Source organism: Narcine bancroftii, chromosome 11 (genome assembly GCF_036971445.1).
Source record: "Narcine bancroftii isolate sNarBan1 chromosome 11, sNarBan1.hap1, whole genome shotgun sequence".
In the NCBI taxonomy this organism is placed as follows: domain Eukaryota; kingdom Metazoa; phylum Chordata; class Chondrichthyes; order Torpediniformes; family Narcinidae; genus Narcine; species Narcine bancroftii.
In genome coordinates, this window is record NC_091479.1 from 93,446,513 (window position 1) to 93,465,094 (window position 18,582).

The 18,582-nt window shown below is 39.3% G+C and overlaps 1 protein-coding gene across 1 annotated transcript in view; it reads left to right on the top strand.

Annotated features, from left to right (window-relative positions):
• The window catches only part of LOC138746146 (voltage-gated potassium channel KCNC2-like), a 95,088-nt gene extending 77,102 nt beyond the window's left edge, over nucleotides 1-17,986 (top strand). Inside the window, exons 2-4 of the mRNA XM_069904051.1 lie at nucleotides 12,760-13,690; nucleotides 16,319-16,474; nucleotides 17,207-17,986. Of these exons, the coding sequence (XP_069760152.1) occupies nucleotides 12,760-13,690; nucleotides 16,319-16,474; nucleotides 17,207-17,331 (1,212 nt within the window). The 3' untranslated portion in view covers nucleotides 17,332-17,986. The remainder of the gene's footprint in view (nucleotides 1-12,759; nucleotides 13,691-16,318; nucleotides 16,475-17,206) is intronic.
• The last annotated feature ends 596 nt before the right edge of the window (nucleotides 17,987-18,582 follow it).

Here is an 18,582-nt window from a genome sequence, read left to right on the forward strand (position 1 = left end):
CCAGCTCTGTGTGTTCTCTCCTCATTTCCAAAGATGCCAGTTAGACTCAATCTCAGAAGGAATGCCAAGTTCAAAGCATTTGAGTTGTGTGGAAGCCTTGAAAATATGAAACATTTTTTTCAGCACCAGTTCCCCAGGGATGTTTGAATCTTGAAATAATAGAAATCTTCAAATAACCAGAACAGCTCATCTATTAAAAACAGCTACAGGGAGAGGCCATGCATACCCTACAATCTGGTCCACTTTGCAACAACTCCATGGCTGATTTTGCACTTCAGAATCAGTATTGGTTGCCATGAACATGTCACGAAGTTCATTGTTTTGCTGCAGCATCTCAATGCAAGTATTTCTGTAAACCACATTTCAAAACAAATAAAAGGAAACAGTGCGGTTGTGTCTGTAATTCATTGTTCATTTAGAAATCCGATGGCAGGGGGGAAGAAGCTGTCCTGGTGCCACTCAGTGTTCGTTGTTCAGTCTCCTGTACCTTTTTTTCCCCCGATGGTGGCGGAGTGAAGTGGGCATGGTGGGGGTTCTTGAGCATAGAGGCTGCTTTCTTAAAGACACCACCTTTTGTAGATGCCTCGGATGGGAGTGAAGACCACTGCCCGCGAGGTCACAGGCCAAGTTAACAACACTCTGTCCTGAGTGTTGGACCTTCATACCAGATAGTGATGCAACCAGACTGAATTCTCTCCACAGTACACCTGTAGAATTTTTTGTGAGTCTTTGATGGCATACTGAATCTCCTCAAACTCCTCACGAAGTATAGCCGCTGGCGAGCCTTCTTCATGATTGAATCGGCATTGAGGCTACAGAACAGATCCTCAGAAATGTTGACACCCAGGAATTTGAAGTTCTTGACCCTCTCCACTGCTGACCCCCTTGATGAGGATTGGATTGGATTGTGTTCTCCTGATTTTCTCTTTCTGAACTCCACAATCATCTCCTTGGTTTTGCTAATGTAGTGTGCAAGTTTGTTGTTGCTGATCTTTTTTGACTTTCTTAATGGATTTGCCCATATCCTGATACCCTTCCTCACTTTTGAATGTACTCTGGTCTGAATATCCATATTGGTCTGAGGTAATGAATGCTATAAATTTACACCCCACTGCAGAAAGGAAGTTCTCTTTATCTCGGTTCCACGAGACCCTTAGTTCTCGATTATCCAAATTTGTGATTGGCTTCTCAGTCCCTCTTATATTTTCACATCTCAGTGTGATCATTTTAATCCACAGCGAGTATGCGTCAGTATTCCTCAAGGTAAATGCTCTTATCCTTCAAATAATTTAGAGAATCTATGTTACAAATGATGTCTCCAGTCAAAGCATTCCTTCCTTGTTTATGGAGACCAAGCAGCTAATTTGTAAGTGGTTGATAAATTTTTGAAATAGGAATGGATTGGATTATCTTCCCACTAGTGATATCAGTGGAACATGGGCTCAACATTAGCAACAATTCCAACAAATCATTCATTGGCTCTGCGAACTACACATCAGGAAGACATTTACAAGACAGACTCTGCACAGGTATACTGTCACCAAAATGCTATTTAGTGTAACTGTGCCTTGGTAGTAACTAATGAATTCAAAAGCAATTCTACGCAACTAAAAAAAAGGTGTAAATCCAAAATAAAATCAGAAAATGCTGTAAATATTCAGCAGGTCAGGCAGCTTAGATGGAGAAAGAAAGAAAGTTAATACAGGAAAACCCTTGTTATCTGGAATTCAAGCAACCAGTGAAAATATATAGGAAAAATTACAAGTTCAAAATTGCAGAGTCTTGTTGTTAGTACTTCACCACATCTACCAATCCGCATTTGGGCCAGATTCCAGGAGCTTTAACTGATTAGTGATGTTTCTAAAGAGGTTATGATCTTTCAAAGTAAATTTACTGCTTGGTCTGCTCAAATATCTTCCTTTGTGCCTAATGTTGAAATAGCAAAGTTAGAAATTTCAAGATGTAAATTTGAAGATAAATAGTGTCAAAATGTCAGTCATCGATGACAGCATTATTTTGTCAGTTATCTGCAAATCTGAGGGGGTATATTAAATGATTCTGCTGAATGGTGACCACTTTTAAAGAACAAGTCTGACCTGTAGTAACCACAGGATTCCCCTGCCGTCTGCCACAGGACAAGACTTTGAGGGCATTTAAGGCCTGCACTGGGATTACACATGATCCCTGGATAAACTGCAGAAAGAATGCCTCACTAAGTACTGATTTCCTCTGCCCCACCCCTACATCACATCAGTTACCTGCTGCCCCATCATTGAAGAGTCTGTGATTCCCACATTGGCCTCATCAGTTATGTCAGAACCTGCAAAACTGGAGTGGACTTGGGCCATCCAGTTTTGAAGAACTTCCAAAGATGAAGGCAACCAAAGGCAAATAATAGAGGCCATATGCAAATTATATGAATGTAAAGCATAACTCCCTTCAACTAAAAGCATGTTTTAAAGCACTTTATTAATTATGATTTTTAGATACCCATAATTATTCCATTTTCCTTTGTTGTGAATACTCTGTGATACACATGTGGGTTAACTCAAGAAAACACTCTCATTTGTTTTTATTGTACACTTAAAGATGACAGAGATTTAATTGAATGAAGTTCAGTCAAAAGAAAATCCCAGAAGGAAATCTCCTGCTTGTCCTCTGTAACTGTGGTGGAAGCACAAGAAAATAATTCAAATAAGAATCCAAGAGGAAAAGAGCAAACTAAAATAATTGTCTCCAAGTTTCTGCGCCAAAGTTTCAGCAAGCAAGTGGTTAACTGTTCCGATAGGTGGGCTCTCCGTGCTCGCAGCACTTCGGTCAAATGATGTAATGGCTGCTCAACTATCCTTCCAATACACCCAATTCTTTAAGAAAAAAAGTTATTGTTTTCATCCCATTCATTGCGTCAATTTAATCAGTATTTTGGCTTGAACACCACAAATCAACTCTTAAGTGTTACTAAGTGTTTATCACCAGGATCCTTTGTAGATGGGCATAATTAGCTGCCTAGTTTAGAATTGTTATTACCCATTTGTTTATTGTACTGTGCAGATTAAGAAAGCTATAAGGAAGTCGGAAACAGGTTGGTCAGGATAACTTAACCGAACTGATTGTTGAGAAAGTTTGAAATGCCATTTATAGAAAGGATTTGGCAACTGAAGTTGATCAGGAGAATAATCTGATCAGGACAAACACTGTCCACAAAACTCCATAGCCTTGAGGCTACCTTGTGCTCGATGTCAGGCTGCGTGAACTACTGCTTCCTCTGATGTCACTGGTGCAAGCTTCCATCGGGATATTAGTTTCTAGGTTAGGGTTCACTATTTGCTTCAGTATTTGTTTAATGTGTTTAAGTGACAAATGTCACTTTGGCTTCTTGGTCACCCAGGCCCTATGTAGGAATTCAAGCCTCACTGTTTTAGGGGAGATCATTAATCACACATGTATAATCCACACATTCCCCAACACACAACGAAGCCTAAGAGGATCACTTTGTGCTTCAGAAATGAGCCACCTATGCCCAAATGTCTTAGACTGAGACTTAGAGCTATAAATGTACAGACTTGCTACAGCACTGGTGGTGAAGCTGCATTCTACTCTTCATCCAGTCCTTGGTCCATCAAGTTGACCCAATGGTCCTATTAAATCTGCTTACATACTGCTAATTTTCTTCATGTCCAGTTCATTACAGCTTTCATATTGTAAAATAATTGACAGGCTCCATGGAATACAAATTCAGGATGTTCTGAGTAAAGTAATTTAATGATTCTTTTGTGTTGATTTGTTGAAAATTCTTGTATCTCTTTTTCCTCATTTGTACCTTCTGGAATATTTGTGTCTGAGCCCATCTCATCAGCTTTTTCCTTCCAGTTATGTGGCTCATTATATAGTCCCACTGAGAATTTCCCCAAGGGCAACATCTGATTTCACAAACTGATAGACAGCAGATTTCTAATTTCCTTTTTGATGCTTCTGTAGCTGACTGCTACAAGCTATGGCTCTATGGAGCCTATAGCACAGGAGAGGCTATAGCTGTATGCAGGTTAGCTTAGAAAGAATGACACCATCCCCAATTGGATGTAGTTAACACAGTCAGCTTTATTGGGCTCACAGCCCTGCTTTTATTCTCAAGATGAGGGGTGTGGTCAAAACCTTCTCAACACTGATTGGTGAGTTTGTGATCCGCTTTCCCTGATAGGCCGATTGGAGGGCAGCGCTGCAGGCCTCGTGCAGCCTGCTGGATCGTCGCGTTCGTCCTTCATTTTGTGAGGTGTCGTGGGGGAAGCTGCGAAGGGCCGCCACACTTCAACATTATTTTAGTTTTACTTTCTGTTAGCCATGGAGCAATAGAGTTTGGAAACAGATCCCTCGGCTCAAAGGATCAAGATGCCACTCCGAGATAGTCCCATATCCCTCCAATAGTTCTCAAACTTTTGCAGCCTACAGCCCACCTGGCTTCCCGCCTCACTAGTGACAATGACTGAGCAATATTTTCAAAGGCACCTCTGAAAGAAACACATCTTTATCTAATTTAATGTATTTTATTTAATATTTTTAAAGACTCACATGGAAAAACATGTGACCCACTAGTGGGCCATGGTCTACTGGTTGAGAACTCTTTCTTTAAACCTTCCCAGTCCACCTGCTTGTTCAAATACTTTTTTAATGTTGTAACTGCATCCTCTATAACTGCATCATTCTATACGCACACCACTCTGTGTTACTGAGAGATTCTAATCACAAGACGGAAAAAAAAACATTTGATAAATCTTCTCTTAAAGGCTACACGAAGTTGTCTAAAATGAGACGGAATTAGATCAGAAATTGTCTAAAGAAAAATCACATTATATTAAGATAGTGGAGGTAAAGAGTGGTGTTTATCTATTATTTATGATGATGTAATTCAATGATATGGAAACTCAAGCAAATTGATTATCAGATTGGAATGAGAATTTATTTCTGTAGGGTGAAACACAAGAGTCTGAGACCCTGTGATTGTAGTAAAAACACAGAGAAATGCTAAGAAGTCTGAAGAGATTTGGCCTATTCGCGCGATTCTACGGGTGTACTGAGAAAAGTATACTGATTACTGCAGCGCAGCCTGGTTTGGTATTTCGAGTGCCCAGGAATGCAGAAGTGGCAAACCTACCCAAGTCCATCAAAATTCCTGTATTGACATTTAATAAAGACAGCGCACTAGTACGGGGAATTTGTTTTTGGCTGAAATTGTCTGAAGCACCTCTGAGAGAAAGAGAAGCAAAAATGAATCCCCTCAGAGGCCCAAGTGTCTTCAGCCATTGCAACTACACAGGGTCCAGTTCAAATTATCATCGGCCTAAAAATCTACACGATCCAAATCTTCTGCGCTCTCGTGCCATCTCATGGTTGCCTTGATGAGCTGGCTCCAGGAGCACTCCTCGATAGACTGGGCTAGTTATCCCTAGAGTGAAGAAGGCTCAGCTAGAAGTGTATAAAATTAAAAGATGCATAGGTTGGGTAGATATTTAGAATCTCTTTCCCATGGTAGAGGTATCAAAAAAGAGGAGATGCAATTAAGGCGAGAAGTAGGGGATTTTAAAGGAAATCTGAAGAAAATCTAAGCACAAAAATGGTAGAAATTTGCCAGTGATGGTGGTGGAGTCAAATACAATCCCAATCTTTAAGGCCCTCAGACAGGCCCATGAATGGGCATGGCAGAGAAGCAGACAAACTAATGCAGACAAATTGCATTCGTATCGATGGGCCAAAAGGTTGGCATGGATTTACTTTCCTGATTGCTACTCTGTAATGAATGCACGTTTACTACTTGCAGTAGGTGACACAGATGCCACCGTCAATATCAAGGAAAATTTAACTCCTTCCAAAACTCATTTCTTTATCGTGATTTTTGTTCTTAATTTGTCACTGTTTTGGACGATCAATTTTAATGCATCATTTTGATTATATTCTGTCCAACCCTGGCTTAAGTCTATAAACTGTCTCCACAGTTTATTCTTTGCTTATTCCTTGAAGAAGGGCTCAGGCTCAAAATGTCGGCAATATTTCTACATCTCTCGTGGACACAGCAAGACCGGCTGAGTTCCTCCAGCGTTTCTCTTTGTTCTTAACTACAATTACAGGGTCTGCAGACTTTTGTGTTCCACTCTACAGAAATACATCTACTCTGTCCACACATTTAAACATTCAAATTGTTTCAATGAGATTCGCCTCATTCTCCTAAATCCCCAAAAAATACAGGCCAAGAGCAGTTAAATGCTCCCCATATGATAGCCCTTTCATTTCCGGAATCATCCCAGTGAATCTCCTTTGTACCCTCTCCAAAATCAAGACATTAACCCTAACCCTTTCTAAATTGAGAAGCCCAAAGCTGCTCACAATACTCCCAAGTGAGGTCTCACCAGCGCCTTACAAAGCAGCAACATGATATCCCTGCTCTTAAATTTTTTTTCAAATGTTCTATTCCTCTTGTAGAGGATTCCAGCATTGCATTTCCCTTCTTCACCACTGTCCTGCATGAGGACTCCCAGGTCTCAGTGCATCTGTGAATTTTCAATTTTCTCCCCATTTAAAAAAAAAATAGCCTGCCATTTTTTTTCTACCAATGTACATGACTGTACACTTTCTGATATTCCATTTCATCTGCCCGCTCTCCTAATCTAAGTCCTTCCGCAGCCTTTGTATTTTCTCTACACTATCAGCTCCTCCACCTACCTTTGTATCATCTGCAAGCTAAAACCATCATCCAAATTCTCAATATATTGTACAACATTTAAAATAAAAAGTGGCCCCAACACCGACCCCTGTGGAACACCGTGATGTAATGGTAAGGTAAAGAAGGATTCACTATACTTAAATAGAAAGGACACTTGGTTGAAGCAGATTGCAATCCAGGTTGCTATGAGAAATAATGGAAGGCCTTGCCATTCAAAACGTTTGAGTTCTGCTGATTGCACCAGAGAATAAGCAATAAATTTGAATTTTTTTTCCCATAAGAATGTTGCAAGGACACTCTACCACTCTGTTTAAAATTGATGGAAGGCAAGGTTTTAGAAACTCTAATCAGAGAGAAAAAAACCCACATATATTTAAAAGTTTAAGTTAATGAAGAAAACACACACACATTTGTAAAAGGCATGTGTGTTAATTTTAAGCAAGTTTTAGAGCAGTACATAACATTTGTTTTACAAAGTTGAGGCTTGTGGAAAAGGCGGATCAGCATATATTAAAATTTGGTTTTTAGAGGAGGGAAGAGCAAGTCGTGCTCAGTGGTTGCCTTTCAGACTAAAGGTTGTGACATAGAATGCTCCACAAGAGTCGGTACTTGAATAGGGTTCATAAATACAGGTGATCCCTGTGCAACACAAATTCACCCTTACAAAGTACAATAGCATGACCCATAAGCTTGAGACATCAAATAAAATGTGCTCTCATGGACTTTATAGGAAGAAGAAATAGTAATTTTCAAACACATACCTGGTGACGTTTATGAAGATGATGTAGCTTTGCCGTTTTGTCCGACTGTACCCCATAACATGGGGTAGTCACGTACAAAATTATAATCAGTTCATGATTCATACCGTGTATCCGATGCATTCTTGCTGCAGTTTTCCTGAGCAGGCCTCAAAGCATGGGGTACTTGTGGAGTGATGCTGGCACTCCCAACACTGCCCACATCTGGTGTGCACACATAAAATGAATGGGACGAAGTGATTCACTACTGGATGATCATGCACCTGCTCTGTCATGTTGCAGTTGTAAATCCTCAACAAACTTGCACCTAACTCAGTCTATTACACTGAATGAAATATTATAGTGTGATATTTTTTTCTAGGGTGGTAATTTTTTAAAAAAAGTTTTCTCGAATTTTCATCTCTGTAAAGATATTCTTGAAATAGACCCAGTTTCCTGCCACAGACACCTGGCACTTAATCATCTAGTGTCATTTTAGATGCTTTAAATGAAGCAATGCTTTATCCAATTTAGCTGCAGTCACTTTGCTTCACAGAGTGTGCTTCTTTTTGCATGATTTTTCCCTCAAACTTACATTACAACAGCCTGTTTTACACTGCATTGTCTCTTGGATCAGTTTTTCTCATATTTTTCCGACGACCTTGTGTTTGTCAGACATGCAGCATTTTTATCCTTGAACATTTCTATTTGAGCCAATAAAATCAGGGATATTGTAAAACCATCCAAATGCCCTTGGAGTTACAACTTGAAGGTCTGCAGATGCTGTGATTGTAGAGCAGTGCACAAAAGTGCTGGAGACACTCAGCAGGTCACACAGCGACCTGTTGAGTTTTGTATTGCACAGGTGCCCTTGGAGTTACGAATTGCAAGAGCTAATTTTCAGATACTGGTTATAGTTAGTTGAAAAGGTTAGTAAGGGCAAAAAAAAAACTGGAGATACTAGGGATCTGAAATAAAAACAAACAGGAAGTACTGGGCAGACAAGATGTGTGTAACGAGCAACAGAATTAACATTTTGGGTGCAGAAATTCCAGGTTTCATTAAGGGATTCAGACCCAAAACATATTTCCTTCCTCAGGTGCTGTCTGACCTGCTCAGTGCATCTGAAACATTAGTGGTTGGTAGAAATATTGACAGGTTTTTTTTCTGACAAGATGAAGGGTTCATTGTTAATGGATGTGGCAAAACATTGCAGCAGCTAAACCATTTCTGATGGCTGTTGAGAAGATATGATGGTGAATGATGGGGCCCTGCTTTCCACTTGAGCACAGTGAGCAACTCTTTACATTACAAGGTGGCCATATATTGTCAGAAACCAGTAACAGTTATGTCAGTCCTATGTTACATCTGAAATGTGACTAGACATTTCAACAACTAAGAATATAAGAATGAGGATAGCCCAGTTGGCATAGCGGTAAGCACCTCGCCTTTACAGCATCAACGATCGGGACCAGACCGGAGTTCGAATCTCATGCTGTCTGTAAGGAGCTTGTACATTCTCCCCATGGGTTTACTCCAGTGTCTCCGGTTTCCTCCCTCCGTTCAAAAAAAACATACCAGGGGTGTAGGTTAATGGGTTACAAATTGGACAGCATAGTCTCGTGGGCCGAAATGGCCTGTTATTATGCTCTATGTCTAATTTAAAATTTAACATAAGAAATAGGAGCACGAGTAGGTCATTCAGCCTGCCAAGCCTGTAATCATGGCTGATCTGATGATCATCTCTGCCTAACTGCCTTTTCCCCATTTCCCTTCATTCTCTGACTGTAGAAATCTATCCAACCTTTCTATTTCTGTTCTGTATTAATACTAACAAACCCCCTTTTGTCCCAAAAATAATTGAAAGAGTTGTTAGTTTGTAACAGCAGCAAATTTTATAGGTTTACCACCCTCTAGGAAAAACAGTTTCTCCTCATCTCTGTCCAAAATCTACTACCCTGAATCTTGAGGCTATGTCCCCTAGTTCTGGTCTCCCCTACCAATAGAAGCAACTTGTCTACCTCAATCTTATATATGCCTTTCATAATTTTATATGTTTCTATAAGATCCCCTCTCATTCTTCTAAATTCCAGCGAGTGCAGTCCAGACGACTCAATCTCTCCTCATAGCCCAACTCCTTCATTCCTGGGATCATCCTAGTGAACCTCCTCTGAATCACCTCCAAAGCCACTACATCCTTACTCAAGTAAGGAGACCAGAACTGAATGCTGAACTCCAGATGCTGGCTCACCAGTACCTTGCACAGTTGCAGCATAACCTGCCTGCTCTTAAATTCTTAAATACCTTCTGCACCTGCAAACCAATCTTTTGCAATCCAGGAACAAGCACTCCCAAGTCCTTCTGCATGTCACCATGCTGCAATTGCTCGCTATTTAAATAATATTCTGTTCTTCCATTCTTCCTTCCAAAGTAGATAAACTCACATTTGCCAACATTGTACTCCATCTGCCATCTTCATCTCTCTGTGAATTACCAGATTTGTGTTCCTATACTTGGAGTTTTAGTCAGTGATATTAAGGTAAATTTAACTAAGAAAACTCTTCTGGTAGTGAATCGACTTCATCTACAACGAATGCGATCAAACTCTATTCTCACCAGCAATATGTTTAGATTGGTCTTCATCGACCTTTTTTGGCACAATTGATCCTGTTTCCAAAGTTCCTTGAAAAAATAGCATTGATGATTTTCCAAAACAAGCCTTTCTATCTTTAGGTGAAGTAATGAGCATTTTATCAGCTACATCCATGAGCAGCCTTACTCAAGCGGTACATTTTCACAGATCCTCCACTTGCTCCATCTGAAATAAGATGCACATTCCATGTTTATCAATCGATGGCTGAACAGGCATCATATGGGTGTAAGAGGAAACACTATTTCTTCATATTGTCTCATATCGCATCCTTAGTGTTGTTGGACTAGCTCTGAGCTTGGTGAGGGGAAGTCCTGGACAATATTCATTGCTCTCTTTAACTCAGTAAAGGCTCAGCATGAAGGTTGCATAGTCATGCAATGGGAAGTGTCATTATCTTTCAGGTCCAATCCTGACCTCCACTGTTGTCTTTGTGGAGTTCACACATACCTCTTTTAACCCATGTGCTCATCGGAAAGATGTGCTGGTCATTCGGCCAACTGATGAATGTAAATGACCACTTGCATAGATGGATAATGTGAGAATTGATGGAGATGTGGGACAGCGTGGGTTTCAGTTGGGAAATGGGATTGCTCTTAATGATTATCTAAATTGTAGCAAAAACAAAATGAGGAGGCATAGTTAAGTAAAATCAAAGCTGGAGAAACTCAGCAGGTCAAACAGTGTATTTTATATCAAGATAAAGATATATAACCAACATTTCGGGCTTGAGTCCCTCATCAAGGGTCCTGTGCCCAAAACCATACCTTGATGAAGGGCTCAAGCCCAAAACATTGGTTATACAGGGTATATCTTTGCTATATAAAGTGCACTGTTTGACCTGCTGGGTTTCTCCAGCATTCTACCTTTACTTTAATCATGGTATCTGCAGACTTTTGTGTTATACTCCATTCAGTTGTCTTAAACCTGTTTTAAGGTGACCACTCTTTCTTAACTCAAAACTATTGGGCTTGATATATGATTGATTCCTATTCTTTATTCCAAAGAATGTTTGGAGATGCATTAATGTAGGTTGTTCCATAGACAGCAGGAGATGGAGCGAACAGGTTGTTATATAAGGCTAGATCAGGTGTAGTATGCATGTATTTGTGTACATCACTACCTGCAGATGGAACATTACTGCACATCACAAGCCATTCAGCCCAAGATGTTGTGCCGACCTTTATATTCATAAAGTAGCTAAATTCTCCCTACCTCAAAACCCTCTATTTTTCTTTCATCTACGTGCCTGTCTAAAGACATTTTCACACAGAAATGCTGCGATATTGCTGTAAAGAGGACTCTGCAGTTTCCTGGCTTCAAGCCTGACCCAGTCATTCACAGAGAGCTGAAAAAACTCAGCAAAATGCCTGGATAGGGAGTAATTTCACACAGAAGGCCAGCATTCCTGGACCAAAGGAGATGGGTCGTGTGACACAATACCAAGCAGATTTCCGATAGAGCGGCATTCTGGGGCTGGGAGTAGGTCTGCTGGTGGAAAAATGCCGGCACAGGAATGACCCCCTCCCCCCATTCCGTGTCGGCATTTTTCAGACAGTAGACGTGCCGGCAAAATGACCAAAAAGGTCCTAGAATGAAATGGCTGTCTGAAATGGCCCTATTGTTCCTGCCTCCACCACCATCTCTATCATTGTATTCTAGCCACCCACGACACTCTGTGATTAGCGAGAGAGTGAGTGATACTCACAAGGACAGGAAGTTTGACGAGCAGAGAGTAGAAGATGCATTAAAATCGAATTAGGCATGTAAAATTCATTTGCAAGTTTATGAAAGAATGGTCGCAAGTAAAAATGTATGAGTTAATTCTGAGTTACTCGGATTGTCCAAACTTTGCCTGGGCAAAAGAACAAATGGCTGAACTGACAGCAGTGCCCAGTGAAATTCATCAACAGCTTCTTTATGGTCGTGGTTTGCAGTTTAACAAGAGGTTCAGCAGCTCTTAGCCAGTAGCAGCTTTATTAGCAGCTTAGCTGCATACTTGTAGTAATATAACTGACCTCATGATGAGTAAGGTTCCCCAGGCCATTGTTTTGAGACTATCTCAATAAATAAATAATATATTATAGATGATGATAACCTTAGAATATTATGTTAATGTAAACCATTGTGGAGGCACTTCCTTTGGAACTCTCAATACAACCATTTAATCAGGTATTAGAGTGCATCTCTGTGATTTTTTTTAAAGTTTCTGATGGCTGCATCATGAAGGCACATTTTAAGAAACAATTTATTTGCCGCCTTAGACTTTAAATTTAGATTCCCATGAATGAAATTCTAGGCAAAATTGTTTGTGCACATTGGGCTGAAAAATTTAGGCTAGTTTTGAAAATCAGTTCAATACGATTACATTAGTCACCCGAAGTAGTATGTTATCTGTGTGATGGAGTGCACATGCCAATGTCTGACTTGCACAATGTATTGAGAAGTTGCAAAGTTTGAATGGCTTTATCATCTGTGGATATTTTATAAATATTGTAATGTATTTTTAAGTCTAAATGCAATAATGTTGTTTTATACATATCACTAATTAATAAGGGAATAATACTTTTGTCTGCTAATAGATTTTTTGCAACTAACCAAATCACTGGAAACTGTGTCATTTCTGATTTAAATAATTGCATGTTTACTTTCTCTTTCAGTTTATTGCTTTTGCCTCTTTACTGTTCATCCTTGTCTCCATCACCACCTTCTGCCTTGAGACACATGAGGCATTTAACGAAATTGTTAACAAAACAGAGCATGTAATGAATGGAAATTCATCTAAATTAATCCATCAGTTTGAGATTGAAACAGACCCAACACTGATATACATTGAAGGAGTATGTGTAGCATGGTTTACAATTGAATTTTTAGTCCGCATTACTTTCTGCCCTAACAAACTTGAATTCATCAAAAATCTTCTAAATATAATTGACTTTGTGGCAATTTTACCCTTTTACTTGGAGGTGGGACTCCGTGGACTCTCATCAAAGCCTGCAAAAGATGTACTGGGCTTCCTCAGGGTGGTAAGATTTGTCAGGATTCTGCGAATCTTCAAGCTGACCCGTCACTTTGTGGGACTTAGAGTGCTCGGACACACTCTCCGTGCTAGCACAAATGAATTTCTACTCCTAATCATTTTCTTGGCGCTGGGCGTGTTGATATTTGCCACAATGATCTACTATGCTGAGCGAATAGGAGCAAACCCAAATGATCCAACAGCGAGTGACCACACCAAGTTCAAAAATATCCCGATTGGATTCTGGTGGGCGGTCGTCACTATGACAACACTTGGATATGGAGACATGTATCCTGAGACATGGTCAGGAATGTTAGTAGGGGCACTCTGTGCTATTGCTGGGGTCCTCACCATAGCAATGCCTGTACCTGTTATTGTCAATAATTTTGGATTGTACTATTCACTGGCCATGGCAAAACAAAAACTTCCAAAAAAGAGGAAGAAGCATATCAGCCAAGCTCCTCATGCAGGGTCTCCTACATACTGCAAAACAGATTCGACTTCACCTTGCAACAACACTCAGAGTGATGCATTTCCTTTTGGGACGGATAACTTGGAGTACAACAGAACAGGTAAGCCAAATCTACAGTGAATGGAAATGACATATCCTGGTAAGCTCTGGACTAGTCTGCACATTGTACCTGATCATCGACTTTAATGTGCATCTGGCCAATTAAAAAGTTATATTTTCTGACTTTTTAACTTCAAACATGAGCAAGTTAGCTTATAATGTCTGGACAAGGAGATTGCATGACTGTATATGCCATTGTATAAGACGATCCAGGAAACTGAAAAATTTCATCATAAAATCGCGGGTCGTCCTATACGCCGGGTGTACATTCTTACCTTGCCAAGGTCTCCACCCTGCCTCCATCTTCATGCTGGCTCCGACGCAATCTCGTGCATTCCCCATTAATTATGAGCAATGCCTCAGCACTCCTCTGTTGGGTCTGACAGCATTCGGCTCTGTACAGGCTTTAAACAGCCTGTACAGAGCTGAACAGCGGTTTATTTTAAAATATCCAAATACATTTTGCTATTTAAAAATTGTGATTGGCTTTTAACAGTACCCACTGGTCAGCAGTAAGTGCCAAATTTTGGGTTGTCTTATACAGAGGGTATCGCTCAAAATCAAAACTTTAGGTGGAAATTCTAGGGTCAACCTAGACACGAGTTGTCCTATATGATGGCATATACGGTACTGAAGCTTGTTGATTTTGGCCCATTAGAAACACTCTCTAATGAAAATCCACAATTGATAAGTAACCAGTTTTGTATTATGGACTTTACTGTGTTTGAACCAAAACTTACACCGACTTCAAAGTAATAAATCCACAAACAAACAGGAAAATACCATGTGGCCTTGTTAAAGTACTTTATGGTTGCACACGCAACGTGGGCAATCAAATCTAACTTCCGTTTACACTCAGATATATTAATAGCATCCAAATGCGTCTGGCGAGCTTTCTTTAGTTTCAGTGGTGACAGTACAGCCTCCTCTGGGGGTAATGTATATGCCTGTTGTTCGTATTAATGGGAAGACAACAGCTGAAGAGACTCACAATTTAAGGTGCACAGAAGTGTCAAGAAGGCAGATCACCACCATTATCTCGAGCAATTAGGGATGGGCATTTAAATACTAGGCCCACCCTCCTACATCACTTGAATGAAGAAAAAAATACCAATTATAGAAGATCAAATTTATTTATTCCAGTGTTTGTATAGTTGTTTCTGCTTAAAAGCAAACGCCTGAAATTTGTCCAGCTTTGTCTTTCAAAATGGTCATAGCTGTTCTCGTCAGCACTTTATTAAACACAGGTGGTGGGTGGTTGGATGTAAAACTTGGATTATAAAGTGTAGCATGGAATTAAAAAGATTGCTTTGGGCACTTCTCCCCCTTTTTGTACCCCAATTCTTAGAGTAGATTTTCTCCTCGATCATAAATTATTACTAGAATTTGGAAGGATATCTACAAGGATGATTGCACGTACATTTTGAACATCTGACTTGCCACCTGTTTAAGAGCCAAATTCATAATTTCTCAAATTCTTTATGCCCTATCGCTTACTTATGTGACCATGAAGAAGAAAAAAAAATCAGACTCTGGTTACGTGAGATAAAAAAAAATAGAAAAAAAAATATTTACAACACAGTAGAAGCTGTTTCTGGCCATTGAAACCCATTCCACCCAAGTAATCGACAGACCTGTACATTTTTGGAAGGTGGAAGGAAACCGGAGCACCCGAAGGAAACTCACACAGACATGGGGAGAACAGGCAAACTCCTTACAGACAGCGATGGATTTGAATCCAGGTCGCTGGCGCTGTAACAGTGTTGTGCTAACCTCTACATTAACCATATCTCCCCGATGGAGGGCAAGTCCTCATGATTGTGAGACAATTTTAAGTGACTGGTTTCTCTTTTTCAAAAAAAGTAATGGTTGCATTTGATTTAAAGTCTAATTAACAATTAAACACAACTTGCACAATAAGTGCAAGACTGAAATAATTCCACAACACAGATTTCTCAAGAAATTATGTGAAGTATTTCCTCATTACATTTACTTAAGTCTTAACAACAAAATGTCACCCTTTTATGCTTTAACTGTGTACCTGTAATTCTAATCTTTAATTATTTAAACTTGACAAGTGCCATCTTAGAATGTATTTTTTAAGGAATGCTCTATAAACTAGATATTAAGGTTACTGTTGAATGCATCATTATTTGCTGTATAGAATCCCAGATTCTTATACAAATGAAACAAGCTTTAGGAATTTGCTTTCTGCTGAATAAATATTGCTGTTTTATGATAGGCAGCGTCACTGTTTTGCTCATGATGTCGTAATAGATTTGAAAAGAAATGGTCCATACAAGACTAACAGCAGCATAATGGAGTTGCGTGTGCTTAGTTGACTTCTTTGAGTGATGGTGTTTTTTGATGTGCATGTTTACATGATAATCGTAGGCAATTGACAAATCCTATTCACATTGACTGCCTGGTCTCCTTGCTTTTATGTTTTGGCATTTTCTCTGCTATGCCTCATTAGTGGGCTTATTGATAAGTAATGAATATTTCTAAAGGCAACATTCTTTCCAAATGCATGAACCTGCTGTGAATTTAGATTGTAGATTGTTGTTTTGAACTTGTGGTGTGTGTTCAGAGACAATAAATAGAGTGGTGATGTGAATGGTGTTGTCAGGTGAAGACAGTGCAGCAAGTGACCAGCCACTAACACCTGAAGACACGTTTCCAATCAGACGCTCTAGCACCAGGGACACAAACAGCAGAGGGGAAACGTGTTTCTTGCTGGCAATGGGTGATTATGCCTGCACAACAGATGGAGGGCTCAGGAAAGGTACGCAATTCTCCTTAGAAAGCTGAAACAATGTTATGAAATTTATTGCATAACCTAATTTAGAAAACAGTGCATTTTCCATGTCATACTTTTCTGTGTAATCATTTTTCTTGTAATGCATTGGCTAATGAGCATCATGGTATACATTTTTAAGTGTGTGTTGTGTATGTTTTAAATTTAATTGCTCTTGTATAAGCTCACCGATGCTTCAGTTAGCACAGAGAAATGCAAATAATTCGCCATTAACATTTAACCCCTGTATTTTCTGTTTTCTTACTTGATTTCTTTAGCTGATCAAATTTTACCTCAGGTTAATTTTTAAATAAAAGATGTAAACTGTAAATTTCAGGGTTTTATTCAATGACAGAATTCTGGAAGTTATTATATTAGTAGGTTAATATCTTTTTCTATATTAGCACTATGTTTGCCCAGTGGACAGAAGTATCTATGGTATACTAAAAATTAATGCATATAGTATCCTTATCAAAAAAATTATAATCTGTGCAGAACACCCAGTTAATGTCCCATTACTTTCTCTGCACTATTTTAGCACATTTATTGATGTTTGGCATAGAAAGGACTACAAAATCCCAAACCATTCTTAAAGTAATAGATTTTAATCAAGCCACCTTGTAGTAAAGAAAATCATGTATAATTGCATTGAATTTTGTAATGTTGTTTTCATGACTATTAACTGATGCAAACTGATGCTGTGCATTTTTTTTGTAAAAGGATATGAAAGGTCCAGAAGCCTAAACAACATAGCTGGCTTGGCTGGTAATGCTCTGAGACTGTCTCCAGTAGCTTCACCATGTCCCCTGAAACGTTCTCGATCTCCCATCCCATCTATACTGTAAACAAGCTTAGAATAATTTATTCGTTACCGTCTACTGCATAACAATATAATTGAGATGACAGCTTTAAGTAACCCGACCAGTAATATTTACAGCCCGCATGATATCACTGTAAATATCAAAAATACTGCATTAATTGAAGTTTCTGACCTTTGCATTTAATCTTCGCAAAGTAATGCGTCTTGCTTAAATGTTATTGCATTACCATTGCAATCAAAGGACATTTAAAAGATCTGCTTAGCCACTATGTTCAATAATAAGTGTTTTTCAGGGAGATACTGAATACAAATGTGTGCTTCCAAATGATATCACTCCATTGGACTTCATTTCTGTGACTTTGATCCATTTCGAAGATGTCTTGACTTCTGTCTGAGTTCACGCAATGTGACTTGGGTTCAATCATTTGCATGGAACATTCTGTCTCATCGTCTGCAAGCAATGTACACTTTCTGGGACGTGGATGGCTCTGGATATTTGTGTGTATTGCACCATTTGCTGAACAAAGCATTGACCAACTGGTGGTGCATGCTGGAATTCATTACTGTTCTGTAGAGAAGATGAGTAATCAAGCGTGTAGAACTGAGTGTTTCCGATTGTTTGCAGATAACTGCAAAGATGTTGTCTTTACTGGTTACACGCAAGCAGAGACAAGCGCTCATTCTTAATGGCGTCAGGAAGGCACAAACATGAAAGAGGTAACATATCCATCATCTGGGGTAACATTTTCACTCCAACAAGAGATCCCTAGCTGGTTTAACTGAAACCATAATGGACCTCCATATTCATGTCTTAATTATTAACATATATATGTACCTGTTAACTAGATGAGTCACTATTATGTGTCTCTAGTTTTATTCCTTATAAGCATGATCTGCGTGATAAATTCTTGTAAAATATCTATATTAATGGAAACATACATTTCTGATATTTAGAGATGTACATTGTTCAGTTTTGTTAACATTATCAGCAAAGATATTTATTTTAAAGATTTCAGCAAGTGTTGCCGTAACTGACTGCAGTGTTATACTGGTATTAAGGATTTCAGACTTTTTGAAGCCGTAAAGGGATTTTAGCCATAAAGATCTTTTTTCTGGATGAATGTTGCATATGAAGTGGTGTTAAGCAGAGCTTATCGCAGAAGTGACACTGGTAAGATTTCAATCGAGTTAAAATGTCATTTTACAAATGTAAGTGTCTGGAATCAGTCGTCCATGAAGTGAATATGTGGTGAAGTGGATGGGCTAATTATAACTT